At 42.0% G+C, this 17,591-nt stretch overlaps 1 protein-coding gene across 1 annotated transcript in view; it reads left to right on the top strand.

Moving 5' to 3' along the window:
• The first annotated feature begins 2,517 nt into the window (after window positions 1-2,517).
• Window positions 2,518-17,591, top strand: part of LOC137611068 (serine/threonine-protein kinase PAK 6) — a 17,650-nt gene continuing 2,576 nt past the window's right edge. Inside the window, exons 1-5 of the mRNA XM_068339068.1 lie at window positions 2,518-2,881; window positions 11,731-11,978; window positions 13,166-13,822; window positions 14,287-14,820; window positions 15,868-16,001. Of these exons, the coding sequence (XP_068195169.1) occupies window positions 11,775-11,978; window positions 13,166-13,822; window positions 14,287-14,820; window positions 15,868-16,001 (1,529 nt within the window). The 5' untranslated portion in view covers window positions 2,518-2,881; window positions 11,731-11,774. The remainder of the gene's footprint in view (window positions 2,882-11,730; window positions 11,979-13,165; window positions 13,823-14,286; window positions 14,821-15,867; window positions 16,002-17,591) is intronic.

Below are 17,591 nucleotides of genomic sequence, written 5' to 3'. Positions count from 1 at the left end.
TAATTGATCCTACATAATACTGATGTCAACATTTATGACTGATAAATCAAAATTTTGGACGGTACAGTGGCACAGTGGGCAACGTTGCCTCACAGCAGGAAGGTTCCAGGTTTGATTCCCTTCTGTGCTGAGTTTGGATGTTCTTCCCATGTCTGCGTGTGTTCTGTGGGTTCTCCAGGTTCTCCAGCTTCTTTTCACCTCCAAAAACATGCAGTTTAGGTGAATTGATCCTTCCAAATTGCTGTAAATGTAAAGGCGAGTGGTTGTTCGTCCTTCGTGTGGCACCTGGCGTGTTATCCGGGGTGTACCGTGCCTCTCATCCGTAGCCAACTGAGATAGGCTCCAGCAGACCCATGACCCACAAGACGGATAAGCGGCTGTAGACGAGACGATTGCAGTTATCCCATCTACAAGATAATGGATGGGAATCAGAATTCTGTTGAAATACTAGCTCCTCCATGCGACCCGATGACTCGCTGTTCTGGGATTGTAGAACAGCGAGTCATCGGGTCACACTAAGGAGGGGCACAGCTTTGACTTTAGAAGGGGCACAGCTTCTTAAGTCAAAGCTGTGCCCCTTCATTTGATTATTCTGACTTGCTTTACCTTTACATTAGCATTTTAATTTTTATCTGAACTGTTACTTCTTTTTGTTGAAAACAAAACAAAAGAAGCAAAAACACAACACATAAAGCAGCCTTTTTTAAAAAACTTCTGTAGAAATACTGAATCATAGATAATATCATTGGATTTGGATAGGAAGTCACCTTTGCTTTAGATGTAAATGCTATCCCCCACAGCCTTAAGGACTCATCCTAGACAATAGAATCATTTAAAATGCAAATAAAAGCTTTTTATTTTAATGACATTGTGGCTTTTTACATCTCTTTTCACTGTAAGCTCCTTTTTATGTTGCAAGCAATTTTCAATTATCCAAATGAAGGGTTATTGTTTTGCAGGGCTGCATTAGCTTTAAATCTGATTCTACAGCTGACAGATGCATTTGAATAAACCCTTTAACTACCAGACTTTAAAATGACTAATCTTCTGGTGAAGGTCTGAAGTTATTCTAATGTAGCCTCTCTCTTTAAATAAATAAAATATTAAAATAATATACAAGTATGTATTATTATTAGTAGTAGTAGTAGCAGTAGTAGTATATTAATCATTACACTCTAAACTATTGAATGCCTGATTAGTGGAAAATTAAAAAAGTATAACATTAATTTTTTTATTACATTGGAACTCAATTTGTTTCAGTTACTTAAATTATGTACATAACATCCTCTTTATGTAAAGTTTACCAATAGTATTAAAAATTATGCATTTGTGGTATTTTTATTATTATTTATTAATTTTTTTAACCTTCTGACCTTTCCTTTCCCCTTGATTCTGATGATGCACCAGTACACATTAGAGGACTGTTTTAGTTAGTACTATGTAATAAGCGATGTACTGTGGATTATTTTATTTCTGTTCGCCGGAAATTAAAAAATCAAAACGAAAACAAAACATGAAAAGTCGTAATGTATAGCCAAGCCAATAAACTCTGACAAGTGCGAATGAAAATGAAAGAGGGGTCATGTTAGCACTACCCCCAGCAGGCCAATCTGTCACTGTTATGCAGATTACCTCTCACTTCAGATTATTCAGTCTGTAAGGAGGGACCTCATTATTTGAGCCTGTTGCACTCCTGTTGTATATATCTCTCGCACCAAAACATCACGTATTACATGCATGCCTTAAATCTGCCTGGCTGTGCAATTTCCGCATGACTTGATTCAAATATATTTTCCTGCTTTATGTCTGGTTTTAGCTGCTGTTTAAACTATTCAGGAAATGATTGTGGTGAAAAGAAAGGGGAAAATTTCAGTCAAATTATGAGGATGTAGGACTCGTGCAGTGTTGGAACTCCAGCTTCTTGTGCATCTGTGTTAAACTTTGAAGTCACTCAAAGGAGATTGTGGGGATAAGGACTGTACAATGCCCCCCCCCCCCCCCCCGACCCATTATTACAGACACACACATATAAAACAGCCCCTCTCACCATCTGTCGTCCCTGACCCCGTCATTTCATGGATAATGCATCTTGCTGAACAGTAGTGCACTGGGCCAAAGCAGCACCCTCATGAAAGATGGAGGGCGGGGTAGATGAAAGGTATCCCAGGTGACGGGGCGTAGAGGAACCTCTCCTCTCCTTACAGTCACTGGAAACCAGCATAAAACACACACCCACATGTGCACACGGTGCTATCCAATTTTTTTATAGTCCAATTGGGGCGGGTAGGCGGAGATTGAGGGAAGCGATAAAGAGGGAGGGAGTTTGTATGGTTGGTGGAGTGTGTATGTGTGTGTGTGTGTGTGTGTGTGTGTGTGTGTGTGTGTGTGTGTGTGTGTGTGTGTGTGTGTGTGTGTGTGAGAGAGAGAGAGAGAGAGAGAGAGAGAGAGAGAGAGAGAGAGGAGAGGGGGGGATGGAAGGAGCTGTATGGGGCCATGATATTCTCCTGGATGCTGCCTCCCGTCCTCATGGCATTGTCCCCCCCTTCACACGCTCCCCCTGTGTCCCCAGGAGCAGGCACCGTTACATGGACCAGCACTCAGCCATGGAGCCGGGGGTGAATCAGCTCCAACAAAGAGTCTTTGAGATGGCCGTGTGTGCTTCTGCCTGGAGGGAGGAACGCATCAGGCTTTCCCAGGCAAGCGGCAGCCTGCAGTGTTCGCTTGCTTAAGAGCCAGCCCTCTTCATCACCGCGTGTGTGTGAGGGAGCGTGTATGTTGTGTGTGAGTGCATGTGTGAATGTGTATATTGGTGTATGTGCGCATTCTGGCTTCCAATCCTTCTCAGAGGAGACGGGCTCTCCTCTTCACTGTAGACGGAAAGGTAAGGGGATGACTGATTTTTCTTTCCCCTCTTCTAACGATGATTTATCATCAGAGCCCCGTCTCCTCTCTCTCTCTGCTGTGAGGAGCGTGAAGTGAGGGGGTTGGGGAAAAAATGGAAAAGAGGCTTAACGTCATTGATTAAGAGTGGGTTTGTGTGTGCCGTCGGTTGGCATCAGCTGTGGTGGAGGGAGAGAAGAAGGACGAGAGGAGGCTGTGAGGAGAATGCAGTGTGTCCAGGTGCTGATGTGGGGGAGACCGGGAGAAGACAAAGAAGGTTACTCAAAAGAGGAACCTTCACCTTGTGCTCACTCCTCTTCTTCAAACATCCCCCACGTCCCCTTCATCTCTATGTGTGCCACTTGCACGTCAACCTCTATAGGGATGCAACAGCCCGTAAAATAACATCGTTCTCCAGGCGGATCAACAGGAATTTAGATTGTGCGACAGAAGCCTTCAGTTTGTGCAGGTTTTCTCGGATATGTGTGTAGGCTCCGCTCTCAGGTAATCTTTCTGGTCCTACCGGTGCATGACGATTCAAGCCGCTACAGTTATAGATCATCAGTTCGTGGATGCTGTGGGAACAGCCACAGGACAGAAGGCTCACATGTGACATTTTCCCACAACATTTACTTTCTATCATTGAATGTGATCACAAGGAAACTTGTTGTACGAGTGCTTGGATAGGAAAGGGAGGAGATGTTTGAACTGTGCTCTCTTGATTCTGAATTGGAAACACCAACAAGCGTGTAATCTCTGTCAAGGCTTTCTTTCATCTTCTGTCATTTGGTTCGACGCAGTGTTTTGACGCTATTTAAAACAGGACCTTTACAGAATTGTTCATATATAAGCTTCAGAGCTGTGACTCTACTGGGTGTCACAGCTCTGAAGGACTCAAACACATTTGTGCTTTTCGTAACTCAAATAATGATGTTAGTCTCAAACTACCCCGTGTTTGCGTCTCGAGTTACTCATTGATATTCAAGCAGGAGGAAGGAAAGGTTAGAATAGGTGACAGAGAAGGTCTCTTTAGTGCATGCAGACACACAAACACACACTCACATGGCTGGACGTCTGCTTTTGCTGAGGATGGTGCGTGCATTCCGACGTCTTCCGAAGTTGTTGTTTTTCTCAGTGCGACACCACGCAGCAGCACAGACTTGTCCGTGTGCCGGGACACTGATAGGACAGGAAGTGATGAGAACATCTCGCACAGCGCCTGAACGCAACACTCTGCTGTAGGTGTTACATTATTTTCATGCACTTTGCTGTGTTCATGATTGTTTTCAGGAATGTTTGCGTCATGTTCATATCCACCATGGGAGGGAGGGAGGGATTGCACTGCCGGCGTAAAGTCGTCGTCAGCCATGAGAAGTCAAGCACTGACGATTAAAACAGTCCAAATTAGGACACCGTGCCATGATTTTCCTCTCATGGCTGAAAACAGCATGCATGCTGGGTAAGGGAAGCTGGCTGCAGATGGTTACCATAAGGGAAGGTGATGTTACAAAGTGTTCATGCTTTGTCCTGGGAAGAGACATGCTCAGGCTTGGGTGGAAAAACATTTAAATCAAAGATTTCATAAGCACACGCACATACAGTACAGCTCAGAGGCACATCAATAAATTAAACCCCAGAGAAGAGAGTTGGTCTCGCACCATTGGTCCAGGCTGATCATATGTTTCTATCAGCACAGCATCAAACTGTTCAAAGTGTTTGCCAGAGCCAAGAGGATCTTTAATTAAACAGAGTGTTGGTCAGTGCTGCATATTGCTACTCTCCAAGCTCAAGCCTTCAGCATACATAACATTATGCTGCATGGAGGTGCACAGTTCCAGTTTTATGATTGTGTTTTTCCGGTGATGTGTCAGCATAAATAGAGCATCACATAAATGCCCCAGAAGTGTTACTTTAACAAAGTCATTATGTTAAGGTGTTTGGAGGAGATAGAGACTATAGCTTTTATTGCGCTTTAATGTCTTTGCTCTGCTCGCTGCAGGGCAGAACAAACCTGATTTCTGGATCTGCAAGAATCAGTGCCAATATGTCAGGTGACATATGCGCTCTGTTGACGCTGTGTCCTCAAATCTCCTTTGCTGTGACGTCTTTAGTGTGAACAAATTTGCCCAAGATGACAGAGAAAATAGGTTACATGTTCAAAACGGAAAATACCTCAAAGCTGCGCTGCTGCATGAGACATAAGAAATGTGAGCATTTAGGGCACTTAAAGCATTTAAAATCGTTATATTCCTTTAATTTCTATGTTTGTGGTTTTTTTCTCTTCTTCTGTTGCTACATTCTAGTGACTCTCTTTTCCTCCCTCACTCCTCCTCAACATTATTTTTGTTTCCTCTTGTCAATATGAACACAGGACTGATGTATATGCCGACGTGAAGGCCCTTGAAGAACTGATACCCCACATTTCGGGCATGCATATCGTATTTTACCATACACTTCCAATCCTGAGGCTCTTCTTTACCCACTCACAGCAAGAAAAAATGACAGATGAGCTCAATGATTTCTAACTTTCTCAGGAACACAGAGTTCTGTGATTTTCCCAATGAACCACTTCATACAGAAGTTTGAGCGTTAATTCACACATAACACGTCGCTGCATGTTGTGTGACATTTTAAATACCCCAAGATATGTCACCATCAATGAACTCTCTGTTCAAATATGGGTCATCCATGCCTATTTACTATTTCACTAACTGAAATGTCAGTGAGAATTATGAATGTAATTGGAGGATTTGTTCCACAGTGAGTACTCCTTGTGCATTTATGCCTTCTTTTCCTTCACTTTTCAGAATCTATACACTGAAACCACAATATAATGATAACTTGACATGCCCTCGGGTATCCTTTACAATGTGTACTCAACCCTGAGTGGAGCTCCTACTAGAAATACAAACAGAGTGAGGTTCAAGAAAGATGTTTGTTTGATCACGTTAGTAAAAAATAAGTTTTTCTTAGCTCCCAAATATCATGTGACTCTGAGCAGCTCTTTCTGTTTCAAGCTCGCTCCATGTATTCAGTGAATTACTTTTACATTATTGGTTCCCATGCAAGCTTTTTGTCAGCTGCTATCAGAGCAATGTATGATAAGGAATATTTACATTTAAATTGTTAGCATTTAGAGGCCTAACCTATAAGCTGAATTACTAGGCTAACAACTTGCAGCTACGCTGGTGGCTCAAGGAGGCTGTCCTGAACCTGAGTGACGGTGCTTGTTTCGAATGCTAACACGTTCACATTGACACTGTGACATAGCATTATGTTTATTATGACCACCATAATAGTCTTTGTTGACTTTATTACAAAGTTTGATACCCGGCAGAAAATATAAACTGCTGCTGTTGATGGTGATGTCATTCATTTAAACTCAAATTAGGACATAATTTGGACAAATTATTTGGACATTATTTGGAACACACAGTGTTCAGTTGTGCAGTCTGTCCATCATGTTTTTTTTGTGCAGCAAAACTCAAAACCTGCTTTTATAAGGCCATACATTCACAAAACAACTAAAACGGAAGTGCTGATTTGGGGGATATTTGTCATTTTTACTATTCCTGTTTCCATGGTTACAGGCTAATTCTGGTGGTGGGATTTCTTTTTTAACTGAAGTACTATTGAATATCTTAGGATAAAAGTTTTTACACAAAATAATATAATACTCATGAGGTGCCTTCTGCAATTCAAGCTTCTTAGATCAATCATCTGATGAACCTGAAAATATCACCAGTGATTTTTCTGTTTCCTTGTTTACAAATTTGCTTCAGGCTCATTCTTTGAGTGGAATTTATGTCAGATTGGGATTTCCAGGGAATTATGTAATGCATTTTTTTCTTGAAGATTTGTGTGTTCATGTCTCATGTGCTGAGTGAAGGGGCCTCCTGATGTTTGAGAAAGTTTCAGGTTTTTTGCCTTTCTTTTAGTTTTAAAAATGGTAATATTCCTCAAATATGACATAAATAAGATTTATCGTCAACATGGAAATTATATGGAACCTCTTTAAGACCCGAGCTTTTAAAAAATACTGGCCTACTAGAAAAAACATTAAGGGACCAGTGAAATTAATCTTTTAGTGGATGTAGATTATCCAACATTTCTGTATTCCAAGTGGTTTGTCATGCACAATGTACCAGACTGCTGGTATAAAATATGCATGGCAGCAACATGTAATTCCATGTCACTGAGTCCAACATATTACATCACTTGTCTTCTCCTATTGACAATCCCTCTGTGTCTGCAGAGGTGACTCCAAAGAGAAACCAGATGTCACCTTAAATCATAAACACTGTTATTGTGTGGTCTGGTCACGTCCAGCGCTTGTGCACATTTTTTGTGTCCTCTCATCGGGTGCGTGTGTCTGTGTGTGTCTGTGTGTGCGTGTGTGTGTGTAATTGTGCATTTTTTCAAAGCACAAGAGCGATGGCCAACCAAGACTCCGTCCAACCTCCCCAGTGAGGCAGACTCATTATGCTCAAAGGGCAGGACGGTCATCATAATGAAGCTGATAGATCAATCTTAAACCCCCCCCCACACACACACACACTGCACTGCGGGGTCCACAAACAGAAGTTATGACTGATACGTCCTATGTTACTATGAAATAGATGTAATTCAGTGTAGCTGGATTATAACTCAACGAGCAAAGACAAACACAAAAAGAGGATTACCTCATATCCTACTTCTGCCACCCTCACCTCACTATTTGACATGAATCCTGTACAAAATAAACACATAGTTGGTGCTAGGGGGGCATGTGTTGTCCTAAAATTAGATCAGTGGAGGACTAAGCATCATACTAATCCAGTGAGCACAGTCACCTGTGCTCACACATTCCTCCATACATGCCAATAAAAAAGAAGCAGAAACCAGGGCAAATAGAAAAAAAAACCCTCATTTGCTCATAGAGCAAATCCAATATCTCTCTTATCTCTCGCTCCCCTCCCACTCACCCACAACTCCTGCTCTCAGTGACATTAACACGAGGAGAACACGAGTATGCCCTATGCTCTTCTCTCATTTGTCCATGAAAACACGTTTGATGTATTTCCATATTGAGAGGCCATTATTACAGGTTGATCCTCTGGAGAAAACAGGATCTATTTGCATCTTTCAAACAATTTCAGTGCATTGAATCAGACTTCAGGTTACTTGCCACCACCAGCTTCGTGTTCATAATGATTTTCAGAGATATTTTATTTCTCAGTGACATCATTTGTGGATTTTCAGGTCATGAACTTTGATCTATGTTTATTTTATTCTTTTTCTGTTTGGCTCCTGCACAAACAAATTCAGTGACTTCATCCTGTTTTGCCTCTACATACACATGACAACAGTGGGCTTAGTTTTGTCACAGTACTGTACTTTGAAAGATTCAAGACAAGCTTCTGAGTCATGAGGCCGAGTCCCAGCAGTGTAGAGGGAAGTGATCGGAAAGTGTCATCAGATGTGTGTATTATGTTGTTGGCTTAAAAATCAATGGGATGTTGTTATTAAAACATTCACAAGTATGGCAGAATCAGAAAGGTAATATGATGCCTCATCAATCAATAACTGTATCAACCTTTTGATTATTTTTACCTGGGCATGAGTCAAGATATTGTATTAGTGCTTCTAACATCACAGAGGATGGTTTGAGGAGTCTTCAAGGGTGAACAGTATTTGAGGATTAATAATGAATACTGTTATGTGTTGCACTCTCTGTGGCTTCAGACTGATGAATAAAGCCCCACACAGGACTGCTGCTCTATTTCTGCTTGTACCACCTCATTATTGCTGGCAGCGGAGGGCTGTTGCAGTTTGCATTTCACTTTGGTAAAAACTGATTGATATGCTTGTAAGAGAGCATATGAGCACTCGTGTAAATATTTGTTAAGGTGATGCCAACATGTGCAAGTTGAACATCAATCTGAAGCAGATGAAGGAAAACAGGGATCACCATCTTCTGTTGTTGCAGCTTGTGTTCTCAGGCGTTCATGCAAAAAGCAGCCAGTATTGATGGTTACAAGCAGGAACCTCAGTTTGTGTCTCTCTCTAATATATCCAGACCCCAACTCTTCTCTCCCCACCTCCTGAGAGCTCTCACACCATAATGTGCCTGTCAGAAAGAATTAAAGTCCCTACCAGCACCACATGATGTACATAAGGAGTGCACACAGCGATACGCTTATGCAACACTTAACATATTAGCCTGGTGATTGAATTGTCCTTGGAGGGGGACATTATTTTAGCATCCAGCCCCACCCCACCCCCCGTTCTCTATCCTTACCCCACCTTCCTGCAGGCCTGACCTCCACTACCCTCTGGTGAACGGTAGTTATGATACATCTCATAAACGACGTTGCTGATGCCGATTAGATTCATGCTGTTCTGAGGATGGAGGTGAGGAGAGGAGAGGAGGCTGGCATGATTGCCTGCTGAGCTGCAGACATCTGCAAAACTCATTTACTCCACTGCTACTATTTGACAGTGCATGATAGGAGATTGTGTCAGATATTTCTGTGGCATCTTTTGGTCGTCTGCATTGGTCGCACACATCAGTGTATACATGCATGCTACTTTCTGTTAAAGGCAGTGCATTGCATTGAACTTAAATATTTCTGTGCATCATGTGACTTTTACCAAGGTATTTCTGATTTGACCCTCACGAAGACATAATGAAAGATCTGTCATTTTCTTTCCCTGTAATAAGTGTATAGTATTTGTTCTTGGACTGATTTAGGGGCGTCAACCCATTTATTGGTGTCTTTTGGCAACACAGCCCAACTCACTTTTTTCTTTTTTTTGAATACACTGTCTTGTCCTACTTTAACAGTTACCTGCAGCTATAAAATATAGCTGATGCCAGTGAGAATACCCACATTTCCACTACATATCACCGGCTCTACTAAACTCAGCTTTGCTTAGTGTTATGTACTCTTCTGCTGGCCATTTTCTACTATGGGAATGCACCTCCTTAGGTTACATTTGATGCTAAACTGCAGTGGTATTCAATGTGACATACAGCTTTCGTAAGCCTGCCAACTGTTTAAAAGAAAAATCTGCATCTCTGCAATATGGTGGAAAGAATAAAAAATAGTTGTAGAAACTAGCTTCCTTCTTTGACTGTGACAGCCATTGATTTATGCTGTGCAAGATACGCAGTGTATGCCGTTCATTGACCAGTAAGTAGTCTGTAGTCTTTCATGTGACCTTAAATGCCTGCTCTGCTCAATTGGAACAGAAATGGAGCAAGTACTGAAAAAGTATTGCCAGGTGAACAGGAACCTTTTTGCTTTTGTCGAGTAGAGCTGCAAAAATGGTAAGGAGAGTGAAGCAGAGCCACCACTATGCAATAAAAACAGACCTACTGTTAGTAGTTTAATAAACTGAAGTATTGGAAAGAAATTATATATATCCGGATGAGGATGGTCAAAAAGGGTTATTTGATAATGTTATAATGTGTTGCCCTCCAGGGTCAGTGAGAATATATTGCAAATTTCAGTACAATCTCTCCTGTAGATGTATTTAGATTGAAATCCAAAATTTCAGCATTGAAAGCCATTGGACCACGAAAGCCAGTCTGTCCATTGGACGCCAATGTGGTGGAACGCTGACCTACTTTGTTTTGCATGAAGTACTGCACGAGACTTTTAGCATGAAATATGCATAAAAGCAACATGTCATTTCATGTCACTGAACATAAGTTATTAATTAATGTCTTATTGTAGAACCACCAGACCAACCAACACATCATTACCACCCTTCCAATCACGCTACATGTGTTGCTAGCTGGAATATAACGCCACATGAAATAGCATTATAACTTAATTATGTGAATAAAAATCCAAGTGAGCAAAATAGTTTAATAGCAGATAAGTGAAGACTTATTTAAATGTATTTAATTATTTCACTTCACTTGAATGGAAAATAAAGATCAACATACAGCTAACACAAGCTCTTTGCATGCCAAGGATTAAGCAGTTACCCTCCCTGTAATCATGAGCAGACAACCTACTAATTAGGTCAAGAAATGACACACTTATGAAGGGTTTTTGTAGGATAGCTTGCCATCACATATTTTTTGTTAGTGTACCCATGTGTGTGCCTGAGTGTGGTTCTGTCTGTCTTTTACTGCTTGTATCGCTAATGCACTGAAAGCCTGTGGGCACTGGCCGGCCCGGCCACGTGCTCCTCCTGTGCTTAAATAGCACAGAGAATGAATAAGCCTAATTGACCAGATATTCTTCATTACACATGAGCTTACAAATCCATCCACTCTTCTTGAGGTCATTCTCAGAGGCAGAAGCTTGTGGCAGCTTCTTGAGCATAAATATCTTAGCTATGAAACAGCTTCCAAGTGGAAAGATCCTCTGTCATTAAACTGTATTTGAATAAAGAATAGATAGTCCAAGAGGGCCACAAAAGACAAACAAGAACCAAGGCAGTCAGAGAGTACAACATCCCACGAAGGGTATGTCAGGGTGTTCTTGTGTTCGTGTGTTCCTCCGTCCGTCCGTCCGTCCATCTGTTCGTTAGTTTGTCCAACAAATATCTTTTCAACCGTTGTAGATAGAAAGATGAAACAAAAAACACATTACTCAGGGGGTGAAAATGAGATGATGACCTTGACCTTGAGACAACTAGGTCAAGGTCAAATTTAAACTTTTGTACACTCAGGACCTGGATAACAAAGAAAGATGAGGGAGAAGGCCAGTGTGAGTAAGACCATAGATCAAAGCTAGTGATTTGATCTACGACAGTCTGTGCAATCTGTGACTGCCTTGGTTCTAGTTTGCTTATGTGAGTGAGTACAATGTTGAATACATTTTATTAAAGGCTGAATACCTTTCTCTACAGGGACATTTTGAAGCTGGCAAGCTGTCACCGTCTCTGACTTGAGGATGTTTCGCAAAAAGAAAAAGAAGAGGCCTGAGATATCAGCGCCCAAGAACTTTGAACATCGTGTCCACACCTCATTTGATGCCAAGCATGGTTGCTTTGTGGGCCTGCCGACCCAATGGCAAAGCCTGATAGAGAACCTGCGCAGGCCCAAACCAATGGTAGACCCCTCCAGGATCACAGAAGTGGAACTGAGGCCAAAGAAGGTAGAACACAAACCTTCCATTTAAATCTTTATTGATCCTGATGGCGGATGCATGAACACACTGTTAGCTTTATTGATCCAAAAATACTCCCTCAGGGCTGTGGAGGAATTCTGTTGTCTCAGATAATGCCATAATCTTTTTAATGACAATTTAGAAGGAAGATCTGCTCCCCTCCTGATGTTTGTACTTTCTAATTTATCCCAGGGCATTGCTAATGACCCTGCTGTGTCCACTGACTGTAAAATGTTGAATACTCATAAGGCCCACAAGATTTATTGCTCAATCCACAGAATTACTAACAGGCTACCGTGGCTTCTCACAGATGTCAAGCAGAAGGGATGAAAAGTGCAGGTACAGCAAAGGAAATGCCAAAGAATGGTAAAGGCAGCACATCTGAGGACCTTTATGCTTCACGGAGCATGGTGCTGATGCTGTGTGTGACCGTCTAGAATGAAAACATCACTGTTGCATCAGTGCTCTGATGTGATTAGTGCTAATCAATGTGAAAAGCATTATGTCAGCATTTAGGTCGAGATTATTGTTTTAGTGGAGTCAACAATTTACATGCTACACTGCAGTGTACAACAGAAAATGCAGTTGATTTGAGGTTTTTGTTCTAAATTGAGCAAATGAGAACAATGTGATGCGATTTCTGGAAAATGTTAATTTCAAGGTTTTATTATGGCATCTAAAATAAACTCTGAGAAGGTGCTACACTAGGTGGAATGTCATCTGACCTCTACCCCCTGTGCAGATGTAATGGCACTGAAGTAGGGAAACAGGAGAGGCTGTTGACGGGCTGTGAACTGAACATTACTCTCAGAGTGACTAATGAGCCACCATAGATGCTCTCTTAATGTTGCAACAGTAATCCTATTCTGGCAAAAGATCTCAGTATATTCACTGCTGTCAGGGTGAGTTTAAGCCCTTTGCAAAGATGCTAACTACATAGAAAAGGTCACAGGAGCAACTGTGTGTAATATCTGACTTTTCTAAAGCAATTATAGTTTTAAAAATATTCAAACCACTGTCTTTTGAGAATGACAGTGATATCCTTTAAATATTCAGATGTCTATATTTAACTTGCATCTGAGATATTATTGTCACCCTCATTATTCCTTTCAATATGAAACCTCTCTATAAACTAAAAATGGCACTGAGAATGATGGTCGCCTCTCTTCTTTCAGACTATTGTGCGTGGGAGCATGATCGGTCATGGAGAATACATCGCAGCCATAATCAACGACATGAGCCGACTCTCTGTGACCAGCTCCAACTCTCTGCGGAAGAGCAGTCCCTCCGCCAGGAAGAGAGCCCAGTCTCTGGGAAGGCTGGGGGAAGTGAATGAGGGAGACCCTTACCAGTATGAGGGCCTGATCCAGGATAATGAAGATGATGAGGATACAGGTCTAGACCAGTGGAAGGAAAAGACCAGGAATATCCACAGTGAGACCAACACTCCTTACTTAGGTATGAAGAAGAGCATCACTCTGCAGCCCAATGGGATCTTACCAAAAGCCAAGTCCACCTACGAAGTTAGCATTAGTCCCCTGGAAGGACCCCCGCTGCTGGCCCAGTCCCAGAACGTCCCAGTCAGTCATGGTTTTATGAGTGCAGAGCTGGGCAGTCCTCAAGAGAGACTGATATGGAAGAGAGACTTTCAGCTGCCTAGAGGAATACCACCAAGTCAGAGACCTATAGCTTGTTTTTACAGCCCAGCTATGACTATACAGCAGCCCCCTGGGGATCCAGCAACAGTCTCTACAGAGCTCCGGCCCACATTACAGATGTACATGCACCCACAGAACAGCCCTGGGCGACCATTCTCCTCCTATGACCTGAAAGTAAGTCTAATGCAGCAGTTTCTTTGAATTTCTTTGTTGCCATAAAGTGCACTCAGTAAATTATTCAAAGATACTCAAACTAGTAGAATGCGATGGTGTGAGCTCTGAATGTACTAAATACACTTCTTACCAAGAAATCATAATTTCCATGATGAGGTTGTGCAAAAGCAGTAAATTGCTGACCTTAAACTGTAAGTGATTGAAGTTAGAGTGGATTATGTTATCAGATTTTGATTAGAAAATATGACATGTGTGTTCAAACGACCATTTGGGTTGGATGTGATAATATCATTAAATACTTGGGTTCCTAAAACATCATTGTACAATGGTTATGTCAGGTGAAGTAGATGCGGGTGAGTTAGAGTGAAGGACTTTACTTTAACTCAGCCCTTGAACCGTGGGCATGCGGCCAACTGACTTTCAGCTATCTAAATGTTCCTCTCCAATTTTCTCTTTTTGTGCAGGCAGATTCAATGGTGAGGTACCACTCTGGCTTCCTGCCCACCGGTGACAGTAGTCCTCTTGTGGGTGGCATCAGGCCCCAGAGGACTGTGCGCTCCTCGGCTAGCTACACACTGGGCTTGTCTCCCAACATGGGACTGAGGCCCAATGGTCCTGACCCGTTCCTTAGGCACTCTGGATGCCCAAACCCTCCCTACCCCCGACAGGACAGCCCTTCTCAGCCTCGACCCTCCCCTACAGGTTCATTAGCCACCAGTCCTCAAGGCACCTGCTCCCCTGCTTTCAGACCACCACAACATCCTTCACCCAGGCCACCACCAGACCCCCCCAAAGTCACCCATGAACAATTCAAGGCAGCCCTGCAGATGGTGGTGGACAAGGGCGATCCAAGGTCTTACCTGGAGAACTTCATCAAGATTGGGGAGGGCTCCACGGGGGTGGTCTGTATTGCCACAGAGAAGCACAGTGGCAGGCAGGTGGCAGTGAAAATGATGGACTTGCGGCGGCAACAGAGAAGAGAGCTACTCTTTAATGAGGTAAGACCATGTAGGTATAAAGTGATGCACCACAAAAAGTGAAATGCAAATCACAAACACACAACATCTGAGACTATAACATATCAGCAGTTTATAATGTCAGTCAGTCAGTCAGTCAGTCAGTCAGTCAGTCAGTCAGTCAGTCAGTCAGTCAGTCAGTCAGTCAGTCAGTCAGTCAGTCAGTCAGTCAGTCAGTCAGTCAGTCAGTCAGTCAGTCAGTCAGTCAGTCATCTTCAGATTACCACCACTATATCCGCCACAGTGGGTCATGGGGAGCCGGAGCCTATCTTGGCGGCATAGGGCGTGAGGCGGGGGACACTCCGGGCACAAAGCCAGTGCACCGCGGAGCAGGTTATAATGTAGCTTTTTTTTTTCTAGCTGCTGAAATAAATGTGATTTTGAATAACTTAAAATCTTTGTCTCAAAGTCCAACTGAATTTAAACACCTACTGGTTTCCTGATAGATAATATTTCACTCAAGTAAACAAAAGAGCATGCATCTTGGTTATGTCAGTCAGAAATCTGACCCAATTGAAGATTCGTCTGCAGTAAACGATGCTGCAAAATCAATTATGGCTTAAAAAGGCTACTTTCCAAGATGACTTGGAAGGCATATGCACATAGCATAATGATTATAATCATATCAGACATATTTAATGGAAATAACACAAGGTTTAAACGAAGGAAAACATTCCTTTAATGCACACTTAGTGGGGTTTTCATTTGATTTGGCAAAAAAGTTCAGCTTGCTCATCAGAGCGTATACCAGAGTACCACTCATCCACTAGAAGATGTCTCCTGAGGCCACGGAGGGTTATGTTAGCTTTGGCTCAGATGCCTTAAAGACATGAGTTACCCAGTGAGGACTTCTAATAAGTCACGTTGTTCAAATCTGACCCAAGTTAAAAATGAATATTCAGAACAGTTAGTTTTTTTTTCTGTGTATTTTTTTAAAGCCGCAAGTTCCCTTAATCAAATAGAAGTGTTATATTACCACTATCGATGCTGGAGAACATATTGTTTCAGGATTTATGTTTCATCCCACAGGTTGTCATCATGAGGGACTATCAACACAGGAATGTGGTGGAAATGTTTAAATCTGCTCTGGTGGAGGAGGAGCTGTGGGTCATCATGGAGTACCTGCAGGGTGGAGCGCTGACCAACATCGTCTCTGAAATAAGGTACAGTCAGGAGATGGTCCAGGTAGTTTTACCTAAAGCTACAAGGGGGTCTATTCTGTTTGGTTATGATATCATCTTTAATCCAAGTTCATCATCTCATTTTCATCCCCTTTGCCGCCCGAGTAATATATTTTTGGTTTCATCTTTCTATCTGCAACGGTTACGAAGATATTTGGTGGACAAACGAACAGACGAAGACAGGAAGACTGACAATCACAAGACATCACCGCTTTGAAGCGGGATGTAATAACAAAGTGAGCCACAAGGGGGTAGTGTGGTATTGACCAGTGAATGATCATTGCTGAGCATAGAGACTGACATTCAGTCAATATTATTACTGTCCTCGTCCTCTGAGGAAAGGAAATAAATCAATAACATTATGGAATACGTGCATCTCTAGGTATCATGTTGAAAGCTCAATTTGACTTGAAATCTAGTCATTTATACAAATAAAGGGGATGACATTGATCACCAAGTAGGTGTTGATTTTTGTCACTGTCGAGGTGTATTTTCTTTTTTTAGGCTGTCAGTATAGTTTTAATTCCCGACAGCTTGATCTCCATGGGTGGTTCTCAGGATGATATGATTGAATTCAGAATAATGAAACACGTTGTGTCACGCCAGACAACATCCAATGAGGCTGATGCCAATCTTTAAAATGATTTGAAGGATCAAGTGGAAGTAATATGCTCCTCCATCTTTCTTGCCTGCAGTCTGTCTGAAAATTAGTTTTCAGGCTCATGATAGTGTCAATGGATAAAATAAAATGCTTAATTTTTTTTTAAAACTGAAAAAAAACTAGTTACCTCCATCAAAGAGGCAATCTGTCGCTCGTACTGTTTTGTCACTTGGTTTGCACGTCTGTCTGTCCGCAACATCACACAAAAACCACATAACAGATTTTTATGACACCTGGTAGGATATTTGGTGTATGGTTTGAAAAAAGATGTGGTTCTTTCATTATCGGTTACACATTAGCAACTTGACAAATTTCAAAGAAATTGCATGCCACAGGTGATTGTCAGCGTTCGTTCGTTCGTTCATTCTTCTGTCCGTCCGTCCGTCCACCAAATATGTTCACAACCGTTGCAGAAAGACAGATGAAACAAAAAGCACATTACTCGGGCAGCAAAGGGGATGAAAATGAAACGATGACCTTGACCTTGAGAAAAGTAGGTCACGGTCAAATTTTTTTTTGTACACTCAGGAACCAGATAAGATAGAAAGACAAGTGTGAGTAAAACAGCTTTGATCTATGGTCTTACTCACACTGGCCTTGTCCATATGCACTACTCTATGCACTAGTTGGATCATGGGTCTTTTATTAAATGACCCTGCCCAATGAAAGTAGGTAAAGGTAAAATTTTGAATTCGGAGGTGTAGCGGGATGTTGCGGTCTGCGACTGCCTTTTTCCTAGTTTCAACTTGTACATGAAGGGTGAGAATACAGGAATCTGTTCTCAGTGGACACGGTGTGGATTTCTTTGTGATGCACAAGATATATCAAAGTTATGTAACATAACAGATGACTAAATGTCTGTGGGGTAGTTTTTCATGCAGTCTGTATGTGTAGTCTTAATGTGTGTGTGT

Source organism: Antennarius striatus, chromosome 17 (assembly GCF_040054535.1).
Source record: "Antennarius striatus isolate MH-2024 chromosome 17, ASM4005453v1, whole genome shotgun sequence".
Taxonomy (NCBI): domain Eukaryota; kingdom Metazoa; phylum Chordata; class Actinopteri; order Lophiiformes; family Antennariidae; genus Antennarius; species Antennarius striatus.
The sequence above is the reverse complement of the archived record's forward strand: the minus strand, read 5'-3'. Positions and strand labels throughout refer to the sequence as shown.